Source organism: Arachis stenosperma, chromosome 6 (genome assembly GCF_014773155.1).
Source record: "Arachis stenosperma cultivar V10309 chromosome 6, arast.V10309.gnm1.PFL2, whole genome shotgun sequence".
NCBI lineage: Eukaryota > Viridiplantae > Streptophyta > Magnoliopsida > Fabales > Fabaceae > Arachis > Arachis stenosperma.
In genome coordinates, this window is record NC_080382.1 from 2,127,019 (window position 1) to 2,151,079 (window position 24,061).

Here is a 24,061-nt window from a genome sequence, read left to right on the forward strand (position 1 = left end):
TTAAAACTGCTTAAACTTTTTGGTGATGTTAAGAGCGGAATTAACTCTACCTTCACATTGGACCAAGAAAGAATTCTTCGTTTTGGTAAACGACTGTATGTACCAATCGTTGAAAATCTTCAAAAAACAATCTTGGTAGAAACTCATAGCTCTCGCTATTTTATACATCCTGGTTCTATTAAAACATTAGGATTTGCGACAGTTATTCTGGTGAGAAGGCATAAAAAAGGACATTGGTGACTTTACATGAGCAAGTCATCAATGATCATAAGCAAGCTATATATACCATGCATGTCAAAATTGAATTGTCACGATCTTATAGTGCTTGAATAGAAATCCTAGCTCATTATAGCTCACCCTCAACAATTACTTGGATTTTCGGAGTTAGATCAAAACGTTAGAGCATGTTGTGTTGTTGATATTCTTTTCAAGTTTATTTTATCACAAAGAAAGGGGGATACAAAGACAAATGTGGCGTGCGTGAGACCATAACTTCTTTTATTATTCATGTTTTTCCCGCAAAAGGTTTTCTCCATATCTGCTCATTGCACATATGTTACATTCCGATCTTAAACAAAAAAGGCATCAATGCCCCTTTGTATTCTTATTCATACTAAAAATTAAAACTACATTATTCTTCTTATTATTATATTATTCATTTGTGGCAAAAAGTATGTAGTGGATAACACGCTTGCAGAAGATACTGGTCGTTTTTAAGCCACAGCCCTCGGAGACTGCTGAGACGGTGGAACGAAGAACTTGAAGGGGTTGTTGTTCTTAAGCTGCCTTGCCTGCTCCCTTGGGAGGCCATATGAATTTGCAACCACCTCCTCCGGCAGGTTATCTATGAGGGAGTTTTCACCGGCGAGGTTGGCTATGCTGGGCCTTGAGTCTGTCTTGAATGCCACGTATTCGAAGTTCTCGCTCTGGGACTTTCCAGCGACGGCGAAGTTCTGTGGCACCACAAGCACGTGACCCTCTTGAAGCTCCTCGTCGTACACTCTGTTGCCGTTGCTGTCCACCACTTGCACGTGAGCCCGTCCCCTCAATGCATATATGATGCTGTGTGCGTTGGTGTTGTAGTGAGGGACAAACAATGCATTCTGCAATCACATTTGAATATGTAAATAAATGTCTAGTATATATTGGTAAAAAAAGAGATAGAAAAAGAGAAAGTACAAACTACAAACCCTGTAGAGATTTCCATATTCAGCACTAAGTCCAAGCCACCTAAGGATTAGAAGGTTGAGATCGTTGGCAGTTTTGAGCGAACCAGCTTGAGGGTTGTAGATGTCAGGGGATCTGTTTCTACCAATGTTCTTTTTAACACTTGCGGTGCAGATCGTCTCTTCAATACCATTCCCCCTGCCTCTGCTTCCCCTGCCACGCCTTCTATCTTGTTGCCTCTCCTCTTCATCGTATTCATATTCATCTTCATCGTATTCCTCTTCTTCGTCGGCACGGCTCTTTCTATCTGGGCTCAAGATTCTGAGGCCTCCCCTCACTGTCACAATGGCTCCCTCTTCCTCACTCTCGTTCTCGCCTCTTAGGTTTTGCACTATCTGTCTGTCGTCAACCTGGAAGGCTTGTGCCAGGAACTCCGGCGTGAAGCCGCTGAAGATGTTTCCACCTTCGTTTTCTTCTTCTTGTCCTGCTCGTTCTCTGCGGCTGTGCTGTCCTCGAGGGCTAAATTCACGCTCTTCTTTTCTAGGCTGACTTTGCGGGCTGTATGGGCTATATGGTAAGCTTCTTCGTCTGCTTTGTCTGCTTTGTTGCTGGTATCTCAAGAACTCTTGCTCGTGGTTCCCAGCCAAATTGAATCTCTGTTATGTATTATTAATTGTCACCATTCATTTATGTATAAATGTGGCATGGTTTATTGATGAGAATTCATAAGAAATAATAATAGACTAATACTCAATATTCATGATATATGCACATGCCAAAAAAAACGAATGAGATTTAAGCATATATATACCCTGGGGAACTGATCAAGCTGGTTGTCGTTGTTGTTGGTGTCAGTAAGAGAAACAGCAACAACATCAGTGTCGTGGTCGTTGTAGAGCCAGAAAGCAACACCGGTGGGAACTGCAATGAGATCACCCTCGTTGAAACGGTGCACCTTCTGGTGACTATCTTGTTGCTGTTGGCTTTGGTCTTGTCCTTGAAGACGTCTCGGTGGTCTTTGGGACTGAGATCGGCGTCCTTGTTGTGCAGGCGCTTCATATGTGCTAGGACAACCAGGGAATATCAACCCAAAGTATCCCCTTCCTGTATGTGTTCATTCAAAATGAAATTAACAAACAAAGATCATGGAAAAAAAAATAAAATTCTCAAAATATGAAAAAGTAGTAATAAGTAATAACCTTGCTGGATGAAGATCTCCTGGGGAGCATTGGAGTAGAAAGGCCTACGAAGGGCGTTGCGGCGGAGGACTAAGCGAGAGAGGGCGACGCCGGCGCATTCGAACTCCTGGTTGTTGGGGTTCCAAGTCTCAATGTAACCGCCCTCTGATTCAATGCGGTTGTCAGGTCTCTGCGCATTGAGGCGCTGGAACCGGCACGCATTCTCCTCCGGCTGCTGCCTGAAGGAGATGCTGCTAGCTCCCAGAACTAGAAAGCAAAAGCAAAAAGAAAGCGCAAGAAGCTTAGCCATGGCTGCTATTATTGTTATTGGTGTGGTTGTGATGAAGAGGAGAATGAGAAGCGAGGTGATTTATAGGGGGCGAGAGGAGGGTGAAGGAAGGGACACGTCGGAGAAAGTGAGTTGGTAGACTGAGCATTCGGGACACTCTTCAGCATGCATGGCTATGGCACCCTTCCTTTGTTACACCTCGCAAAGCATCTCTATAACATGATAAGCATACAAAGAGAGCAACCTTGTCTCCATGCACAGCTAAGCATTTATCTGCGATTTCTTCACAACGGGGACCACGCATGCACGGCTTCAGTTCTTCTCTTTTCTTGCTCATGCCTAATTCTCCGGTTAGATACATTGTTTAATGTTTATGAGTGGGCGGTACAGTCGGCTTCCCATAAAGTTGATATTTGAGAGCCGTTAGATGATTTTACTAAATTTTCATAGAACGACTCTCAGATATTAACTTTATGTGAAGTCGACTTCACTTAAGTTTTTACCTTATGAGTGTGATGGTATTGTTATTATTATTAAAAATTATTTTAATTGTTATTATTTGTATTATTATTTGCATATTTTAGATATTATTATTAGTAATTATTATAGAATATGATATATCTTATTTTAGAATAATATGATCTATATTTTTGTTATCATACTAATATTTTTATTATTCTTAATGTTAGGCAATAGACATCGGCTAATTTTTTGTGTTATGGAAGTAAAATTGATGATATATTTTAACATTGTAATTTTTTGTATTTTTTAAAATTGTAAAAATAAACAAATCGGAGGGTCCGATTTCTCTATTTCAAATTTTTAAAATTTTTTTTAACACAAATCAGATTCGATTTGTGTACCTCTCATAAATCAAACGGTCTGATTTGTGTACCTCTAAAAATCGAACGGTTCGATTTCTGTATCTCTAATAAATTGGACTGTCCGATTTCTACTTCTCCAATTAAACTATTCTACATTTGAGTATAACACCTAAGCAATCTACATTTTAAAAAAAGCACCACTACTACTCCAATATTAAAAATAAAAAGTACATAGGCATCAGGAAGGTCTATTATTATTAGCACTTATAAATTGTGATCAACGCTTTTATAATATTTAAAATTTTGAATAAATTATTATTTGTACCCATGAAAAATATAGACGCGGACAAATTTATCCATATAAGAATAAAACGACAATTGTAACCACGGAAGATGGCCTCTGTATGTCAAAAATATCAGATATTCATTACGCAATTGATCTATAAGGATACTCTTGACACTTCGACAAACCAACGGACATGAGGTACGACGGAACCCAAGACCCTCTAGAACACCTCACGGCCTTTGAGGCCAGGATGAATCTGGAGGGGGTAGGGGACGAGGTAAGATGTCGCGCCTTCCCGGTAACCTTAGCGGGACCCGCGATCAGGTGGTTTAACGGCCTCCCGCAGGGGTCCATCCACAGCTTCTCGGATATCAGCCGCGCATTCCTGGCCCAATTTACAACGCGGATAGCAAAGGCAAAACACCCGATCAACCTTCTGGGGGTTACCCAGAGACAGGGAGAGCCGACAAGGAGATACCTAGATCGTTTCAACGACGAATGCCTTGAATCGACGGCTTGACCGATTCGGTGGCCAGCCTTTGCTTAACAAATGGCCTCCTCAACGAGAACTTCCGAAAACACCTTACCACGAAGCCGGTCTGGACGATGCACGAGATCCAGACGGTAGCCAAAGAGTACATAAACGATGAGGAAGTCAGCCGAGTCGTGGCTGCCAACAAACGGCAGTCCGGCTACAATCAACCGCGGCAACACGGGAACGGGGACAGGCCAAAGGAGCGAACCAGGGAAGAGGCGCCAAACAAGACGCCGAGGACATTCCCCCGAGTCGGGAAATTCACCAACTACACCCCCCTCGCGCTCCCTATCGTGGAAGTGTACCAACAAATAGCAGAGAAAGGAATCCTGCCGAAAGCCCGACCACTCAAGGACCGCACCGGAGGGAACAAAAACCTCTATTGCGACTACCACAAAGGCTACGGTCACCTGACGCAGGATTGTTTTGACCTAAAGGACGCACTCGAACAAGCGATAAGAGAAGGCAAACTAGCAGCATTCTCCCACCTTATCAGGGAGCCAAGGAGACGTTATCGCGACGAAGATGAGGAAGGCAAGACCCGTTCGGCCAAGCGACGGCCAGAGCCGGAAGGCGGAGATCACGGCCTCACTGTGATAAACGTAGTGACGGCCAAAAACGCTGCACCCAGATCCAGATCCGCACACAAGAAAGATACAAAGATACTGTCAATTTCCTCCTCATCGATGCGGAGTTCTAAGAAGCCTCCGCTCATCTCCTTCGGCCCGAAAGACCAATGGTTCGACGACGCCCCGGAAAACCCACCCATGGTCATCACGGCCCGGGTGGGAACCGGCCTCGTTAAACGCATCCTCGTCGATACAGGGGCCGACTCGAACATCATGTTCCGCAATGTATTTGACGCGCTAGGGCTCAAAGACGCCGATCTGACGACTCACCAACACGGGGTCATAGGGCTAGGGGATCATTTCATTAAGCCGGACGGAGTGATATCCCTGCCAATCTCATTGGGACAACCTCAGGGTCGAAGGTCGGCGATGGCCGAGTTCGTGATCCTCCGAGACTCGACTGCCTATAACATCATCTTGGGAAGGAAGACGATCAACGACTTCGAGGCCGTAATCAATACAAAGCTGCTAGTTATGAAGTTTGTTACCGACGACGGATCTATAGGATCCGTAAGAGGAGACCTCGAGACGGCGGTCGCTTGCGACAATGCCAGCCTCTCCTTAAGAAAGAAGTCTAAAGAGGCGTCCGGCGTATTCCTGGCCGACCTAGATGCCAGGGTAGACGACAGGCCCAGGCCGGAGCCAGAAGGAGATCTAGAGAAGTTCAGGTTCGGCGACGAAGAGGATAGATTCACATTCGTCAACAAGAACCTCCCGTGCGAGCTGAAGGAGCCCTTGGTCAAAATGATAAGAGCCAACAGAGACTTGTTCGCCTGGACACCGGCCGACATGCCGGGCATAGACCCAAGAATCATGTCGCATCGTTTAGCCGTCAGGGCGGAAGCGCGTCCAGTGGCCCAACGTAGGAGGAAAATGTCGGCAGAAAGGGCAAAGGAGGTGGCCAAGCAGACGGCCAGCCTCCTCGAGGCAGGCTTTATACGAGAAGTAGACTACTCGACATGGCTCTCGAACGTAGTCCTGGTGAAAAAACACAACGGCAAGTGGAGAATGTGCGTAGACTACTCTGACCTCAACAAAGCTTGTCCGAAGGATTGCTTCCCCCTCCCTAACATAGACGCACTCGTCGATGCCGCGGCGGGATATCGGTACCTGAGCTTCATGGACGCCTACTCCGGTTACAACCAGATACCGATGCACCGTCCTGACGAAGACAAGACGGCGTTCATAACGCCAGGGGGAACATACTGCTACAAGGTGATGCCATTCGGCCTAAAAAATGCGGGGGCTACGTACCAGAGGCTGATGAATAGGATATTCCATGACCTCATAGGGAAGACAGTGGAAGTCTACGTAGACGACATCCTTGCGAAGACGACAAGACCTGACGATCTCTTAAACGATCTGGCAAGTGTCTTTGCGTCTCTCCGACGACATGGCATGAGGTTGAACCCCCTCAAGTGTGCTTTCGCCATGGAAGCAGGGAAATTCCTTGGATTCATGATAACCCATAGAGGGGTGGAAGCCAACCCGGAGAAATGCCAAGCCATACTCCAGATGAAGAGCCCGGGTGATATAAAGGACGTCCAAAGGTTAGCGGGACGGCTGGCCTCGCTGTCGCGGTTTCTCGGAGCATCCGCCACAAAGGCCCTGCCATTCTTCAACCTCATGAAGAAAGGAATGGCGTTCGAATGGACACCCGCATGCGAGGAAGCCTTTCAGCACTTTAAGAAAATTCTGGCGGCACCCCCGGTCCTCGGGAAGCCAAAAGATGGGGAACCGTTGTACCTTTATCTCGCTATAACAGGAGAAGCTCTGGCCGCAGTCTTGGTGTTAGAAGAAGGGAGGAAGCAGCAACCAGTCTACTTTGTCAGCAGGGCCCTGCAAGGGGCAGAATTGAGGTATAACAAATTGGAAAAGCTAGCTCTGGCACTCCTGACCTCTTCGCGGAGGTTAAAGCAATACTTCCAAAGTCACCAGATTGTCGTAAGAACGGACCAAGGGATCCGACAAGTGCTCCAAAAACCCGACTTGGCGGGAAGAATGATGACCTGGTCCATTGAACTCTCCCAGTACGACATACGATACGAACCCCGGCAAGCCATCAAGGCGCAAGCGATGGCAGATTTTTTGGTAGAAGTAGCGGGGGATCCAACCGAAGACACGAACACACGGTGGAAGCTCCATGTTGACGGAGCCTCCAACCAAGCGTTCGGGGGAGCCGGGATCATCCTGGAGAGCCCAGCCGGGGTCGTGTACGAACAGTCAATCAAGTTCGAGTTTCCCGTCTCAAATAACCAAGCGGAATATGAAGCCCTTATAGGAGGACTGGCCTTGGCAACAGAAGTTGGGGCAACGAGGTTAGAGATATGCAGCGACTCGCAGATCGTCACCTCCCAAGTGAACGGGAGCTACCAAGCTAGGGACCCCCTACTGCAAAAATACCTGGAAAAAGTCAAAGACTTGAGCCGGAAGTTTGAAGAAGTCACGATCCAGCACGTTCCAAGAGAACGGAACACACGGGCAGATCTCCTGTCGAAGTTGGCCAGCACCAAACCAGGAGAGGGCAACCGATCTCTCATCCAGGGGAAGATGAAAGAGCCGGCGGTCACACTACATCTCACAAAGCTAAACCCCTCCTGGCTGGACCCCATCACCGACTTCTTAGAAAACGGCAAGCTCCCCGACAATGAAAAAGACGCCAAGAAGCTAAGAAGGGAAGCTGCCAGATATGCCATCATCCAGGGTCAGCTGTTCAGAAAAGGGTTCAACCACCCCCTGCTGAAGTGTTTACACCCCGACCAGACGGATTACGTCCTTAGGGAAGTCCATGAGGGGTGTTGCAGCCACCACATAGGAGGCAAGGCCCTAGCGAGGAAGTTAATCCGAGCCGGGTACTATTGGCCATCAATGATGACCGACTCCATGGAATTTGTTAGAAAGTGCGTCAAGTGCCAAGAAAACGCCAACTTCCATCGCGCGCCGGCCTCAGAACTCAGCTTGTTAACGTCCTCCCGACCGTTCTCCCAATGGGGAGTCAACCTCTTAGGACCCTTTCCCGTAGGCCCGGGGCAAGTCAAATACCTTATAGTTGCTGTTGACTACTACACGAAATGGATAGAAGCCGAACCGCTGGCCAGTATATCCTCGTCCAATTGTAGGAAATTCTTGTGGAGACAAGTCATAACGCGATTCGGTATCCCGGAAGTCATCATCTCGGACAATAGGACACAGTTCACCGACAAGAAATTCACAGAATTCCTCGCCGGCCTGGGCATAAAGCAGAGATTCTCCTCGGTGGAACATCCACAGACAAACGGCCAGGCCGAGTCCGCAAATAAAATCATCCTGTTAGGGCTCAAGAAACGGTTGGACGGCAAAAAGGGCGCTTGGGCCGACGAGCTCGCCTCAGTCCTATGGTCCTACCGAACAACAGAGCAGTCCTCCACTAAAGAAACGCCCTTTCGACTAACGTACGGGACAGATGCAGTGATACCAGTAGAGATCAGGGAACCGAGCCCACGACTACTTCTGAAGGGAATAGAGGAAACCGTCGAAGAGGACCTGATAGAAGAGACCAGGGAAATGGCCCACCTGGCGGAGGCGGCACTAAAACAGAGAATGGCTTTACGTTACAACGCCAAAGCGCTCAAGAGAAAGTTTGAAGAGAACGACCTCGTTTTGAGGCGTAACGACATCGGCCCATCCACCCCTGGGGAAGGCAAGCTGGCGGCAAACTGGGAAGGACCGTACCGAATCAAAGAGGTAATCGGAAGAGGAGCGTACAAGCTAGAAAGACTCAGCGGCAAAGAGGTCCCGAGGACATGGAATGCGGATAACTTGAGAAGGTTTTATTCCTAAGCCATTTCTGTAATAATACTTCAATATCCTCAATTATAATGATTAGACTTGCTCGATTTTCATACGCCATTTTTGCCTATGTTATCACTAACCTTTTGAGAAGCGAATTTTTGCCTATGTTATCACTAACTTCTCGAGCGACTACTATGAAAACAAGGGTACACGCCCCGGGGCTGATCACCCCGGGAGCCCCTCAGGTCAAAAACGCGGTAAACGACCTTAACAAAAAGAACGCCACAAACGGCAAACACGAGTAAACGGAAACGAAACGAGAGCAAGTAAAACTAGAAATTAAACAAACGGGTAAACGATCCCATAAGCCCATTAACGGGCACCAAAAGTCACAGTACAAGGTTTAACAAAAGAAGAGTTTAATAGTACAAACACTATTTCTTCGGCATATCAACAACCTTCCCATCCTTGATGGTCTTGAAAACACCAATTGCCGACACATCGAAGTCCGGAGAAATAATTTTCACTTGAGCTTTGAGGGCATCTTCAGTCGTGAAAATTGCATTCTTCCCTTGCTCCCTAACCTCCTTGTGTTTCCGCTTGAACAACTCGGCTTCCTCCCGAGCAGCCTTAGCGGACGCCATCGCTTCGTCCCGCTCTTTCTCCAGAACGGACACCCGACCTTGCGCGGCACTCAATTGGTTTTTCAAGGTCACCTCCTGCTCAATCAAGCGGGCCACAGAGGCGTCGGCAACCTTCAATTTCTCCTCCGCCAAAGTAGCCTTTTTCTGGGCGGCGTCGAGCTTACTCCCCGCTTCGACTAGCCGATCCTAAAGCGTTTTAACTTGGGTTTTATACTTGTTGTTGGCATCAACAGCAGATTCGAGCTTCCGACGAAGCGAGGCCATACCGGAAAGCTCAGATTCAGCCTTTCGGGCTATGGCCGCGCCGCGAAGGAGGGTACGGTACATCCACCGAGCCTGCCCCGAGAGGTCGGTGCCATGGAAGTGATCCTCCGTACCCGGGAGCAGCTGGGTATCTATGAACGTCCCAGCGTCAAAGTTCCTTTCCATGACAGTCAGAACCCCCTCGGGACTGGAATGCGACCTCTGTCTCTTGGGAGTAGGGATGATGGACAACTCCTCCTCCTCCTCACGACGAGATGAAGACGAGTGCCCGGGAACGGGAACCTCTGGAGAAATCAGGGTTGCGGAAGTCGGAGTGGCGACCTTCGCGGACACCTCAACCTCGGGAGGATGCACTTCCGGAGGAGCTTCTGGAGGAGCCGTCGCCTCCTGTCCTCCAGTGTCCTCACCCGCGTCATCCTTAAGGAAAGTTTCGAACAAGTTATCCATGCCGGTCACCTCGGCAGAAAGTCCCACTGCAAACAACAAGAAACGAATTAGTAAAAGCAACAACGGAACATCTAAGTAGACGATGACACGACAAAGGAAACTCACGAATATAATCTCGAGCGGCCTCCCGATTACCCATAAGGAGGTGTGGATTCACATTATTCCTCCCAAGAACCGCCCACAATATGTCGGCCACCCGCCGGTCCACGGCCGACATCTTGTTATAAGAGACTTTGATAAAAGGATTAGACCCCGCCCCGAAGCTCCAATATGTCGGGATGAGGCGCTGCTTTTTCAGAGACAGCCAAAAGGGGTGACGACCCTTGACCGGGCGGACCTTAAAATACTTGTCCTTGAATCCGTGGTAGGAGTCCTCGAACAAACCAAAGATCCTCCGGCCTTGGGCGGACCGAAAGGACATAAAACCTTTCTTGTGTTTCCCCTCCTTCGAAGGGTTTGTTAGTCTAAAGAAAAAGAGGAAGACATCAACAGAGGTCGGCAGCTCCAAGTACTCGCACACCATCTCGAAACAGCGAACGGAAGCCCAGCTGTTCGGATGCAATTGAGACAGAGCCACCGAAATTCGGTTCAGGAGTGCCATCTGGAAGGAGGAAAGGGGAATGCGAACCCCCACCTGAGTGAACATGGCCTTGTAGAACCAGATCCAATCGGGAACTCGGGGGGGCATGAAAGTTAATCTCATAAAGCCGCTCGTGAGGGGCAGGGACGTATACGTCATAGTTTGCCTCCTCGTCGGTACCCCCACAGAGATACTCGGCTTGGCGAAACTCCGTGAGCTCTTCCTCACCCATCTGATTGGGAGAGTTCTTGAGGTCGGAAACCACCCACGCATACGGGTCGTAACCCGCGGCGGAGCTAGACGCTCGGCTAACAACACGAGGCATACCTACAGTGGGGGCACCGTGCGGTTAGTCCGTGAGGTCGGAAGCCAGGGAAAACCTAAAGAAACCCCACGTGCCATGACCACAAGGGGGACTAAACAAAACCAAGGCCAGAACAATGGCGCAAAACCCCCATGACACACCACAGATGGTAAAAACAAAACACGAAGGAAATACATTCATGAACAAACAAAGAAAAGCAAGCACAGAAAAGATGCCCACAACAAGCATAAACAGACATGCAATCTATCAGTAAAGCAGAAAAAGATGGTTACCTGGGTGATCAAGGAAGTTTGGACAAGGGTGAAGCACACCGGAGCGATGGAAATAACTTCTGGTAGTGGAGCGATGAAAATAACTTCTGGTAATGGAAATGCAGGAAGAAGGAATGGGCAGTGTGATCAGAAAGGCAAGTAGAAGGAAAACAAAATGCAAACTGTTTAAAACCGCTTTGTGGAAGCGCGAAAGGTTGGGGGCAAAACAGTCTTTGCACGCGTGGATTTTTTCGACCCTTAATGAGCATTTAAAGCCCCTCGCGAGAAACGAGGCGACAAAAGAACGCCCCGAATCGCGAACGGATGCGAGCAGCGCGTCCCCCACACGAACGAACGAATTCACGACGACGGAAGGAGAAATAACTCGCCTCCAACGACCTGAACGGTCGATTAGCGGCGCGTGGGGGCACTGTAACGGCCTGGCCCAACCTGCCCCGGGTTGGGCCGACCCGATGAGTACCCGACCCGAGCGGTCGGGCACATGCGCCTTACCACGTGACCCGGACACGCGTCCCTACCAGCTCCTCGCCTCAGCTATGAGGAAGCTTCGAGGAAGATGGGCCTATCCTTGCGGGGCCCACCTCTGACACGATATAAATAGGGAAGGACCTGTCCTTCCCCAAGGTATGTCACCTTTTACACCTGTCACATCTTCCACCTGCACACCAACTGACTTGAGCGTCGGAGTGTCTTTGCAGGTGGCACCCCCCCTTGTTCATCTCCTCCTGTGACGAGAGCTCGGCTACTCGGTAGATCCTAGTCCAACACCTTCCAGGTCGACGCGTTGCCACACCCATCGTTGATCATCCGACTTGTCCGGAATCCGACAACCGAACAAGTAACAATTTTTTTTATTTAATTTTCATCAAAACTAAAAAAAATCGCTAGTTACGGGTTTTAAATAACATTATGAAATTGTTACTAATAATTTCTTCCGACCCTAAGTATCTTATATCAATATATTACACAAAATATTATTATAATATTAAATAAATCACTCTTAACAGTACAATATAAAAAAATAGTCTACAGACATGCATTACTCAACATATAAAAAAATATTATTTTTATACTAAAATCAACAACTAAAATCAACCACCAATATATTTATGTATAAATATAATGGTTCTAGTTGAACTTGAGAAGGGGGTTGAATCAAGTTGGCTTAAAACTTAAAATTTCAGACTCTGTTAATCTATTGCTTCAAGTTGCAGGAGATTATTTGAAATTATCTCATACGCAGAACATAAAAGAGCAGGGAAGAGAAAATGAAGACCAGCATGTATCCTGGTTTGGATTCTTTGTACCATGAATCCTACATCCAGTCTCCACCACAAACTATGGTGGAATTTTCACTAATCATTCACAGATTACATACACCAATACTATTGAATTTTTTCCTAATTCAACTAGTATCTACCCCCTAAGCTTTCATCACCAAAAGTTTAGCTTCCCATAGTGCTGACCCAACTAGGAAGGGGAATCAACCAGATTCAATTTTCCCAAGTGCTAACCCAACTTGGTAAGGAAAACTAATCCTAATTCATAAACCCAAAATACATCAGAAATTAGTGGCTATTTTGCATCACTATTGCCTTTCCTATCTTGACTTTTGAACCTCGCATAATTACCTTTTCTCAAAACAGAAAATAACACAAGACAGCCATAACATAAAGATCAGAATTAAGCTTGAGTAGAAGAAAGAGATTCCAGCTCTGTGTTAGAGATGTTGCTCTGAGTGTGTGTGTGTTCTCTCTTTTTTGTTTTTGAAATGGTGAAGTGAAGCTTCTTATATATCTTCAACTTGGCTTTTTTGTTGCCTCTTCCATTTCCTTTTACCAGCTACTCGTTGGAGCTGTCATAGCTGGCAGTAGTCCTTTTTCACCATGCTCCACTACCTCTGCTGCTTGAGGAACTCGACCACTACCTCTGTTGTCCTTTGCTTGGCCTTCTTCCTTGGCATGCTCTTCTTTTGTATTCTGCTCCATTTTTTTGCTGCTGCTGCTCTGTGCTCTTTGCTTGTTTGTGTTTTGTTCAACTACGATCCTAGTATTGCTCAGATGATGTCCTTGGGTTAGTGGTTATCCTAGTGTCCTTTCTTGCTTTTACAGAGCCACACCTGTTCTTGTTGTGTTGTTGCTTCCTTTGTTTTCCAGCTGTCCTATTTTGCTCATGATATAGACAGCTGCTCTTTTTCTTTTGTCAAATGTATAGCCTTTCATTCTTGCTGAACGGTGAAACAAGAGTGAGGTATTGGACTTGTGTATTTACTTGAAACATCAAATGAATGAACAGGTAGCATTGTTTGGCTGTGAGAGAATTCATGGGCCTGCCACAATAAAACACACATTAAACAATATTGGGCTTTCAACCCAATTGAATGTTTGTCATCATAAATTAACCCAAAATCAAATTAGGCTCAACAAAATATATGTGTATATATGTATTTATATTTTAGCATGTATTTTATACTGGTAACTGACTTTAGTGGTTGATTTTGGTGTATATGTAACACAACTAAAAAAAAATTACTCAATAAAAAAAAAACAAATTGAATATGTTCACACCAAAGAAAGAAATATTGCCTCATTTTGATATGAACATTTTACTAAACTAATAGGATATTTTGATTCAATATTGTATCAAGAGATACAGAGATGAGAGATAATAAGAGAGAATTAGATAAAAATCTCTAAAATTAAGGTCAAAGAGAAAAATGAGAGTTTTTAATTACTTTATGTATATTCACACTATTACATTATACTCTTATAATCCTATTAATAACATAATTCTCTAAATGAGCCATACGCTCAATACTAACCTTAACATTACCCTCCCTTTTAAAACAACCTTGCCTTTAAGGTAGCGAAAAAAAATATAAATTTTAATTAAAATTATAAATGTGAATTACAATTAATAAAAGAAACAATTATTCGTAAATAATATTTTTTATGCTACAACTTAGAATAAAAAAAAGAGTAAAGGACAAATACGTTACTGACCTTTTTCTTTACAGACATTTTCGACCACAAGAATTGGAAAATACATTCATGTCCCTGACCCTTCCAAAACGCGGATAAATTTACTCTCCGTTAAAGTGACTCCGTTAGACTCAACGAAAAACGTTGACGTGGCTCCCGTGGTGCTGACCTGGCCATTACGGGAGCACACATGTCATGTAACTTTTTAAAACATGACATATTAGTCCTCTCACACCAAAACGTATAGCTTTTCAAAACAGGATATATTAGTCCTCCCACCCCAAAATGATGCCGTTTCTCCCCCACCCCTCCAAACACACTTTAATCCCCTTCTGCATTTTCAACCAATATTCCAAATTCAAGCCAAATCAGATTCAGATTTTCAACCAATCAACAATACTCCACCAAATCCAGAAGCAGCAAATTCAACACTTCCAGTTTTGCAATTTCAGAATCATCAGCAATGCATCCAAAACACAAACAAAGAATCAATAGAGTAAAAAATCGCAGCAACATCAGTGAAATTTCAAGAAAAATGAGAGGCGGGAGTCTTAGCAAATTCAGATTGAACAAGAAATTCAGCGACATATTCACCAACAACAAAGCACAAATTCAATTTCACAGGCTCAGTTCACAATTCAACTAGTCCAGATTGTGCAATTTATGAAGAACATGTAAAAACTCCTCATAATTCTAGAAAAATTGCTACACTCTCGAATAGAATCAGCAACTTACCATAAATTGTATATGGAGGAAACGGCTCTGGCCGAGGAGGCGGCAGAACAGCAACAAGCGGCACTGGCAAAGCTGCAGTTCTACATCGAAGCAGTGATGCCGAGGTCGGCGCCGTCGCAAAGGAGGAAGGAGAAGACACCGTGTATGATGGAGGCGGCTGGATCCTGAGCGGTGAGGACGGCGTCGCGAGTGATTCCACGAGTGTGCTTCACGGCGGCATTGTCGTGACGCGAGAAGCACTGAACGGTCATGTGGAGGCAGCGCTGAGTTCCGACGGTGATCCTTGCAGAGGTTGGTTTTGTCGTGCTTCTTCGATTGTGGCCAAGCCACCACTACTGACGGCGACGGTCTTCCCCTGGGAGCGTGAAGATGAGAGTAGAACAGAACAGTGGGACACGGTGGTTGTGGAGGGTGCGCATGGGGACGGGAGTAGAGTGTGTTAGGATAAGCGATGGAGTGGAGAGGGAGGGGATGGGGCAAGGAGAGAAGGGGCAACGTAGGTGGTGGTGGAAGAGGGAGTCAAGGGCAGGAGGTGGTTGGGGTTGGAGGTGGCTGAGGACAGTGACCCACTTCACTGTTTCTGTGGAAGGATTAGTGCTCATAAATGTGAAAGATTGGGGATTTGGGTGAAACGACGTCGTTTTGGGGTGGGAGGACTAATACGTCCTGTTTTTAAAAGCTACACATTTTGGTGTGAGAGGACTAATATGTCCTGTTTTAAAAAGTTACATGCCACGTGTATTTCCGTAACGGCCATGTCAGCGCCACGGGAGCCACGTTAGCGTTTTTTGTTGAGTCCAACGGAGGGGTAAATTTGTCAACGTTTTAGAAGGGTTAGGGACATGAATATATTTTCCAATCCTTAGGGACGAAAATGTCCGTGGAAAAAAAAGTCAAAAACCTATTTGTCCTTTACTCTAAAAAAAATTACCACCTGAATTCCATTGTTTTAAAAAAAAGTTGACCCATTAAAATATCAAAATAATTCTCTTTAGACATTGGCCTAATGGTTAACTAACCATGTAAAAATTGAAGTTAGGCTGAACACACCAAATGAGAAACCCAACCTGTAAGGAAGGGGCAATACCTTTCCCTCCTTTTTCGTTCTTGAAGGTGAAGATAGGGCAAGAATAGCCACTGCAGCTCCAAGCAGTACTCCGTGGGTCATCGCAAGCTCACAAGGATGAATTGGTGATCCACGCCGCTTCTAGACCTCCTTCAGTCGCTCGGTACCGCCGTCCAGCTCCTGTTCCTCCTTCTTTGTCTTCTTTCTTCGTTGTTCTCTATGGCGTTCGCTCAACCTCCTGCTGAAGCCACCGCTCGCCACTGGCAGTCGTCGTTGTTTCATCCTCCACCGCGATCCCATGAGAAGATAGCCACTGTGAGTGGTAGTGGCTTGGCTACTAATAGAGGGATAAAACATAATGAATCTCCACTTTTCATCTTCGTTGTTTCGCCTTCCATTGTAATTGACGTTGTTCTGCCTTTTGCCATCGTGATTGCCCGCCTTCCTATCGTGGAAGCATCAACCTCAATGTTGTTCCTAGCGTTGCTACCGTCACAGAATCGTCTTAAATCTCGGTCGTACTCATCATTCCCTGTCACAGAGGAACTTTCCTCAATTCCGATGGAAACTCTGTCGTTTTGCTTCTCTTTCTCCTCTCTTTCATTGCGATCTGTCTTTAAATCTCCTCTGTTCGCTATCACATATGCGGGCCACTGTCAATCTCCTTCAATCCGCCATTACAGATGCAGCCACTGTCGATCTCCTTTGGTCCGTATGGTATCGCTACCACCAGGTTTGTTTATAACTTCCTCATCGTTCTTGTTCGTAATTTTTGGAACTTCACTATCTTCGCTTGCTTCTGAAAGTGCTGGATCTGTTGTGGTTAGAGTCTCTAAAATTGAAGCTTCAATCTACATCCTGCTGTTGTTGAACGACGTGTGATTGATATCTGAATTTGGACGTTGCTTTTTCTAAATTAATTTCTCAATTTGAAATGTTGTTTGAGAAATTTCTGATAATATTGGTTGAAAATCTGGTTGGTAACGATGCAGGAATGCTATCTCGAAGGTTGGCCAATCTGCCATCGAATTCTGCTGTCGTCAGAGCTGCAACCACGTCAGATCACGACCAACTAGTCTCCCAACAACTTCCCGAAAATGTTGTGCCTCCGATGTTCTTTTGGGGCACCACAACTTCCAAACTCAAAGGATCCACCAATAGCTTCTCTCACCATCGAACTTTGAAAAATCATCATACCAAAAAATGTGATTGGAATCCGAACTATCATGGAAGCAGTGATCATTGTTGGCATGGTGTTTAATGAAATCGTCATTTGATACGATATTGTATCAAAAAATACAGAAAATGAGAAATAATAAGAGAGACTTAGACAGACATTTTTAGGATTAGGGCAAAAAAATCAAAATTTTTAATTATATTGTACTCCTACTTATAACATAATTCTCAAAATGAGCTATAAGTCTAATAATAACCCTAACATATTCTTACTACTTATCCTGTTTCATATATTTTGTGAATATAGTTTTTTAAAAAATGACATTTTTGGTATGTTCAAAATATATTTTTTATTTATAAAATATATATATATATATATATATATATATATATATTTACTTTTATAAGAGTAAAATAACATATTATTAGTCAATTTGACTAAAATATTTATCGATAATAATTATTTGATTAATTTAAATAATAATAATAAATTTATTCATTTTTATATTTATTACATAATATAAAATATTTTAATTTGTTACAAAAATATTTGATTTAAAACTGTATATATATAGATAATTAATAATAAAATATTAGAAATAAATAAAATTTATTATATTAGTAATAAATAAAATTATTACATTAATAATCAAGAAATATAACAAATTTTTAATTAAATATTTTTAATGAGATAAAATATTTTATATTATGTTATAAAATATTGAAAATGAATAATATTTATCATAGTAATAAATGTATAATTATATTATTATTTGAATCAACTAAATAATTATTATTTATTTTTATATTGAATTATAATGAATATTGATAAGTATTTTGGTCAAATAAACTAAAATACATGTTATTTTAATTTTTCAAAAAAGTGAATGCACATTTTATTAATAAAAAAGAAAAAATTGTCATTTAAAATCTGAAAATGTCATTTTCTCTATAGTTTTAATTATTTGATTAAATAAAGACATAAGTAGATTAAGTTTTACTTTTGAATTCTTAATGTCTTATTATTGTAGTACGGTTTAATTACTGTTAATTTTTTTTAACAAAAGATAAATTTCAATAAGACAAAAAAAAAGAAATTTTCATAAATGTTTAAAGAGTTTGTTTGAATGAACTTAGTTTTTAAATAAAAAATTATTTGATGTTTGAATATTTCATATAAAATTAATTATATTGTATATTGTAATACAAATATTTATTTATTTATTTTGTTAAAATAGTTTTTAAAATAAATATATTTTAAAAATTGAAAAATATAATTTTTTAAAAGATATTATATTTATTTTTTAATTAAAAAATTTTATCACATTAAATATTAATTTTTTTCTGACAACTTAATAAGAAAAATATTTACGAGCAAAGTTTTTGTGACCATTGCTAATTAGTACGATTTTAATAAATGTGCGGTGAAAAGTGAAAGAGAAGAGAAAAGTGAGAGTGAGAGTCGCTCATCTGGAAAGAAACGAGGAGGTAGTAAATGTAATATTATTCCTTGCTCCCCTTCCGTTCGTCCTTCCTCACTCTGGCGGATACATAGATAGTCACCACGGCTACACATTACACGTAAAACTCACTGCCTCTGTGTTTCTATGTATCTAGGGTTACAAATTAGAACAACAACCAAAGAGACCAACTCACTCAGAAGCGAATCTGAAAACTCATCAATATCGTCATGTATTTTTATGGCTAATGGTATGCACTGCCATTACATGTCTCTCGTATTGATATTATAATTTCAATTTCCCCCTCCCTCCATTTTTTGTGGTATAAACAATTGAGTTTCCTCTGTTTCGGTAATGCCTTAGGGTTCCCATTCACTTGCCCAGTTTTTATTTATCAATCAATGTAGCCTCCATCTCTTTTACTTGCAAGCAACATGCATCGCCACCTTAAACCCTACGCCTTTTCTTTGGGAAAAGTAATTATCTTAAATTACCCATGGCCTTAAAACTCTTCTAACTGCTCCTAATGTTTGTGCCTCAGCAATGCAGTCACCTACTGTTTCTTTTTATGATTGTCTCAATCTGCAGGTGCGGCTATTCTGCTGTGAATGCAATGTCCGAGGGTGCGGAGGTCAATGAGCGTGTCGACATTGATGAGGAGAATTATATGGAAGAGATTGATGATGATGTTGAAGAACAGATAGATGACCATGGACAAGAAGCACCTGAACCTCCACATGAACATAAGGAGTCACCTGCTGAGGCTGCTGCTAAAGATCAGTTGCCTGAACAAGAACAAGAAAGAAGTGACACTGCTGCAGAAATTCTCCAAGATGGGCAGAAACCATCTTCTGTCAATGAAGAAGATGAGGAGAAGGAAAAGCATGATGAACTTCTTGCCCTTCCTCCTCATGGTTCTGAAGTCTTCATTGGTGGGCTTCCTCGCGATGCCAATGAAGATGATTTGAAGGCATTGTGCGAGCCAATGGGTGACGTTCTAGAGGTTAGACAGAGGATTGCAAATGCTATATTTGAAACTAATCGCTTTAAAACTGACTGGGACCAGCAAATAATTTAATTTCTCTTTACTTTTCAGGTGCGACTAATGAAGGACAAGGACACCGGCGAAAACAGGGGTTATGCTTTTGTCGCTTTTAAAACAAAGGAGGTAGCACAAAAGGCCATTGAAGACATACACAACAAGGAATTTAAGGTATTGATGCTTTCTCAAACTCTCAGACTTTGCCTATACTTTATCTTGGTCTCCCTCCATATTATTCTACTATTTTTTTTGCACAATGGGTGTTAAACCAACTCTTTTATCTAATACATTCTTTCCCAATAGTCCAGTGTATTTACTCAATTCATCCAATGCAACATTGAGCTCCTTTTTCAATTTCTCAGGGAAAAACCTTGAGACCTTTGGTATTGGTGTAGTAATATTATTATAAGAAAATCTTCTTTTGTAGATTAGTTTTAACTAATTAAACATTCTTCATGTTCTCAGGGCAAAACCTTGAGGTGTTCACTGTCTGAAACAAAACACAGATTGTTCATTAGTAACATTCCAAAGACTTGGACGGAGGATGAGTTCAGGAAACATGTCGAGGCTGTTGGTCCGGGTGTTGAAAACATCGAGCTCATCAAGGTGCAATGCACTACAAGGTCATAGTAAACTGTTAAAAGCCCTATCTTGCTCTTACCACTCTATTTCTTTTTATTATAGGACCCCCAAAACCCCACTAGGAATCGTGGGTTTGCTTTTGTTTTGTATTACAATAATGCATGTGCTGACTATTCGCGGCAAAAGATGTCAATTGCAAGTTTTAAGCTGGGTGGTAATACCCCAAATGTCACATGGGCAGATCCAAAGATCTCACCTGATCATTCTTCATCTTCACAGGTAAGTTTATGAATGGAAGTGAACTTAGATGCGAAAAGTGATTTTAAATTGCTTTTTACCTATCATTACATCAAGTGATTAATTAGATACTTATGGTCGTAATTGTTTCTTCTCTTTTACTGCAATGTTTCTCTTTCTGTATAGCCTTTTTCTTCTCTCAGCAGAGCCACCCAAGAGTGTGGGTATATATGATTTTCTTTCCGCCTTTGATATGGAGCTCAGTAAATATGAAAACATGTTCGTGTATGAGAAATTTATTGCAATTTAGGCGGCATGATTTCTTGAGCCACTTACAAGCTGTTAGTTTGAACAAATTGATTTTTCCGCTGAGCTCAAACGATAGATAATTTTGTAAATGTAATTTTATCCTACTAACTGAGCCAACCCTCAATGGTAGCTCTTGTTGGCCCAACCATGCCATAAAGATTATTAGTTTTGCTTAAGAAAGGGATTGCTGTTGATTGTTGTTGAATTTAAAAGTGTTATGGACGTGTAGATGTGATGTTCTTACCTATATATTCTGTATAAGGAATAATTACTTTACTGATGATTTGGTTTTGAACTTTTTTGGTGTTCACAGGTTAAAGCTCTATATGTTAAAAACATACCTGAGAATGTTACTACTGAACAACTAAAAGAACTATTCCGGCGACATGGAGAAGTGACAAAAGTGGTCATGCCACCTGGTAAAGCTGGAGGGAAACGTGATTTTGGTTTCATTCATTATGCAGAGCGGTCAAGTGTATTGAAAGCTGTCAAAGATACAGAAAAATATGAAATTAATGGTACATTTCCAATGAAATATGAATTAAAGATGTATTGTGTTTTGCTTCGTACTTACTTGATTCTGTGGAATTCTATGCAAAATCATAACAATAGGTTGAAACTTTCCTTACATAAATGTTTAAGAAGTCTCATCTGTTAAAAATACTTCTCATTGGATGCTTTATTTTAAGATAAAACAGAATTCTGATCCAAATAATGGAGAGAACTTTGAGTGCATTCTGAATGTTTACCTGACTATGTTTAACGGACTTGAACTACAGGCCAAGTGCTTGAAGTTGTTCTTGCCAAGCCTCAAACTGATAGAAAAGCTGAAGTTAGTTATGCCTACAATCCTGTACTTCATCCAAGCCATCTTATACATCCCGGATATGGTAGTTTTTCTGGAAACCTTTACGGCTCTTTAGCTGCAGGATATGGTGTTGCTACAGGTTATCAACAGGTATTTAATTTCTTATAACATTATATATTTCCGTGCTTTTTCGTTTTTTGTCATTAGCTCTAATACGTTTGCACAATGTGGGTTCCTATGGACATTCAAACAGCCAATGATTTATGGGAGAGGTCCAATGCCGGCAGGAATGCAGATGGTTCCAATGGTATTACCAGATGGTCAAATCGGCTATGTCCTGTAAGTTGTTACAGCCTATTTACAATTTCTGTTTTGAGTTATCTTATATGATACCTTAATTTCATATTGGGACATGCTGCAGTCAACAGCCTGGTGTACAGGCACCACCGGCCCGACCTCGCAGAACTGATCGGAACAATGGTCCAAGTGGTCAACCGGGCCGAGCAGGAGGTGGTGGCAGCGAAGAAAGCAACCGTAATAGAAGGTACCGACCCTATTAGTGGTAGAATGCAGATAGATGCAATGGTTTTTTTATTTTTTTGTTTTTTTTTTGTGTTTGGATGGGGGGTTATTTTTTATTTTTTTTGGGGGGTGGGGTGGGATCAAAGAAAAGGTTTAGGGTTAGGACCAGAGAAATTATATTAACTATGAAAGCTATTGTTTATTGTTGGGTGAGCCACAGCCGAGTAACTGCTCATGTTTTCTGCTTGGTAATGCCTTGCATCTTTTCATTGATAATCAGCAAAAATGATTTCTGATTTGGTTTTACCTACAATAGCGTCATTCTTTTTACTCATTTTCCATTTTCTTCTCAATGGCTCTTATTAGCGATTTGTGGAGCAATTATCAATTGAGAACACCAAATGAATAATTTGTTGCTATATTTATAGCACTGGTTTCATACGCTTGTGATTATTTACCTCCAATTTATGTTTCTGTTTTTCCATATTATTTTTTGTCTAAAATGACTATGTAGTAGTAATCTATTATATGATTTAACCTACAGTGGTTGAGGTTACAGTGAACAAATTAGAGTAAGAAAATAATAATGAATATTGGGTGTATCCGAGTTGAACCTCCCTCATCTGCAAGAGGGCTTCCTTAGGATCTTACACAGTGTGATGTGAACTGTGAAGTGGTTAACATGTTTGGAATTCTGTGACCCACCATATCTTGCAACAGATTGCATAACATAATTGTGACCCCGCTGCATTAAGTGTTAATAAAATCCTTGTGCAGGGGTCGTTGACCCGTTGCTTTCTAAGCAGAACTAAGTTTTGGTTAGGTAAATCCTAGTTCAAAATCACTAGAGTATAATGGGAACACCGAACATGGCATGCGTAAGATTTGAAAATGAAACCACTATAATAAATTAATAACAGGGTCTACTAGTACGAACACTAATTAATAGAATTTCAACATGTTTAACTCAACATAGAAATCCCTGACCGGAACTCTGTGATAGTCCTGCAAAGCACGATTTCCTCGTTTCCTTGAAATCAGTATTACTAAAACACAAAGATATATAAAATGATATACTAATAAAATAATTAAATAATACTAGCTCTTGTTTCAAAACTGAAAGCAAAATCCATTTCAACTCCAATTTTAGCGATGGTTGAGGAGTGGCAGAAATTAAATGGTTTCAGAAAGCTCACGAAGACGCTTATCCAAGTCATCTAATTTGGCAGGCCAGTGAGGTTTTATGCAGAGTGGGCGAACACTGGTGCAGTCCGCAGCAGTTTCTGTTTGTTCCGTGGGAGGCTCCACAGAGGAAGAGGATGAGACCCTTTTCTTGTTCCTATTTTTACTCTTACTCTTACTGGCACTTGCTCTCTGCAGTGCCCGCAGTATATCTGATCCACTGATCTCCACTTCCTTCTTTGGCCCTTGTTTTGTTTGAGCTATTGCACGGCAGCGCTGCCGTGGCTGAGGGGCGGAGGAAGGAACACCAACACTGTAGCTTGGCGTGGCGTGTTTGGGGATTGCTGGAGCCGGAGCTAGCCACAAACACCGCATCTTTGTTTCCCACTTTCCTCTTCTACACTCTTCCTCACATTTTCAATTTCTACTCTCTTTTTTTTCTTTCAATTATTCTAGATTGGTGGGCTTTTGTAGAATGGATTTTAATTTCTCCGCGTTTATTTGATTTTTTAGTCCAAATGATATCCACAGAGCAGTGCAATACAAAACGTCACGTGCCCTATGTCGTTTGTGGACTCCCTCTCTAACTCTTTTGGGTCTCGATGAATGATTTGTCAATTTCTATCTTCATTCTTCACTGTCTTGTCTTGGCACTTGCACATCGAAATTCTCTGTGGTCTACATTCGTTCCGATAGTAATATCACTATTCCAATAGTATGTGTGACTTTTAAAATAAAATTATGATTTTT

The 24,061-nt window shown here is 42.5% G+C and overlaps 3 protein-coding genes across 3 annotated transcripts; 1 reads left to right on the top strand and 2 right to left on the bottom strand.

Annotated features, from left to right (window-relative positions):
• Window positions 1-713: 713 nt before the first annotated feature.
• Window positions 714-2,655, bottom strand: LOC130936465 (arachin Ahy-3-like). The gene is made up of 4 exons (XM_057866534.1): window positions 2,367-2,655; window positions 1,979-2,271; window positions 1,191-1,823; window positions 714-1,103 (listed from the first exon to the last, which is right to left on the bottom strand). Exons 1-4 carry the CDS (start codon window positions 2,653-2,655, stop codon window positions 714-716), a joined length of 1,605 nt encoding a protein of 534 aa, XP_057722517.1.
• Window positions 2,656-18,630: 15,975 nt separating this feature from the next.
• On the top strand, window positions 18,631-22,221 carry LOC130935012 (heterogeneous nuclear ribonucleoprotein Q-like). The gene is made up of 9 exons (XM_057864545.1): window positions 18,631-18,879; window positions 19,218-19,632; window positions 19,726-19,842; window positions 20,137-20,277; window positions 20,356-20,532; window positions 21,113-21,317; window positions 21,579-21,757; window positions 21,861-21,946; window positions 22,029-22,221. The coding sequence occupies exons 2-9, from the start codon at window positions 19,243-19,245 to the stop codon at window positions 22,165-22,167; spliced, it is 1,434 nt and encodes a 477-aa protein (XP_057720528.1). The 5' UTR covers window positions 18,631-18,879; window positions 19,218-19,242; the 3' UTR covers window positions 22,168-22,221.
• An 835-nt stretch (window positions 22,222-23,056) lies between these two features.
• Window positions 23,057-23,958, bottom strand: LOC130935013 (uncharacterized). Its single transcript, XM_057864546.1, has one exon. It carries the CDS (start codon window positions 23,684-23,686, stop codon window positions 23,303-23,305), a length of 384 nt encoding a protein of 127 aa, XP_057720529.1. The 5' UTR covers window positions 23,687-23,958; the 3' UTR covers window positions 23,057-23,302.
• Window positions 23,959-24,061: the final 103 nt, after the last annotated feature.

What these genes read in the sequence shown, in the direction of transcription:
- LOC130936465 (XM_057866534.1), bottom strand. Translation starts at nt 2,655, where the DNA reads ATGGCTAAGCTTCTTGCGCTTTCTTTTTGCTTTTGCTTTCTAGTTCTG. An exon ending in GGAGATCTTCATCCAGCAAG is followed by an intron (nt 2,272 to 2,366) that starts GTTATTACTTAT and finishes GAACACATACAG; the next exon opens with GAAGGGGATACTTTGGGTTG. An exon ending in AATATGGAAATCTCTACAGG is followed by an intron (nt 1,104 to 1,190) that starts GTTTGTAGTTTG and finishes ATGTGATTGCAG; the next exon opens with AATGCATTGTTTGTCCCTCA.
- LOC130935012 (XM_057864545.1), top strand. Translation starts at nt 19,243, where the DNA reads ATGTCCGAGGGTGCGGAGGTCAATGAGCGTGTCGACATTGATGAGGAG. An exon ending in CAATGGGTGACGTTCTAGAG is followed by an intron (nt 19,633 to 19,725) that starts GTTAGACAGAGG and finishes TTTACTTTTCAG; the next exon opens with GTGCGACTAATGAAGGACAA. An exon ending in GGTCAAATCGGCTATGTCCT is followed by an intron (nt 21,947 to 22,028) that starts GTAAGTTGTTAC and finishes GACATGCTGCAG; the next exon opens with TCAACAGCCTGGTGTACAGG.
- LOC130935013 (XM_057864546.1), bottom strand. Translation starts at nt 23,686, where the DNA reads ATGCGGTGTTTGTGGCTAGCTCCGGCTCCAGCAATCCCCAAACACGCC.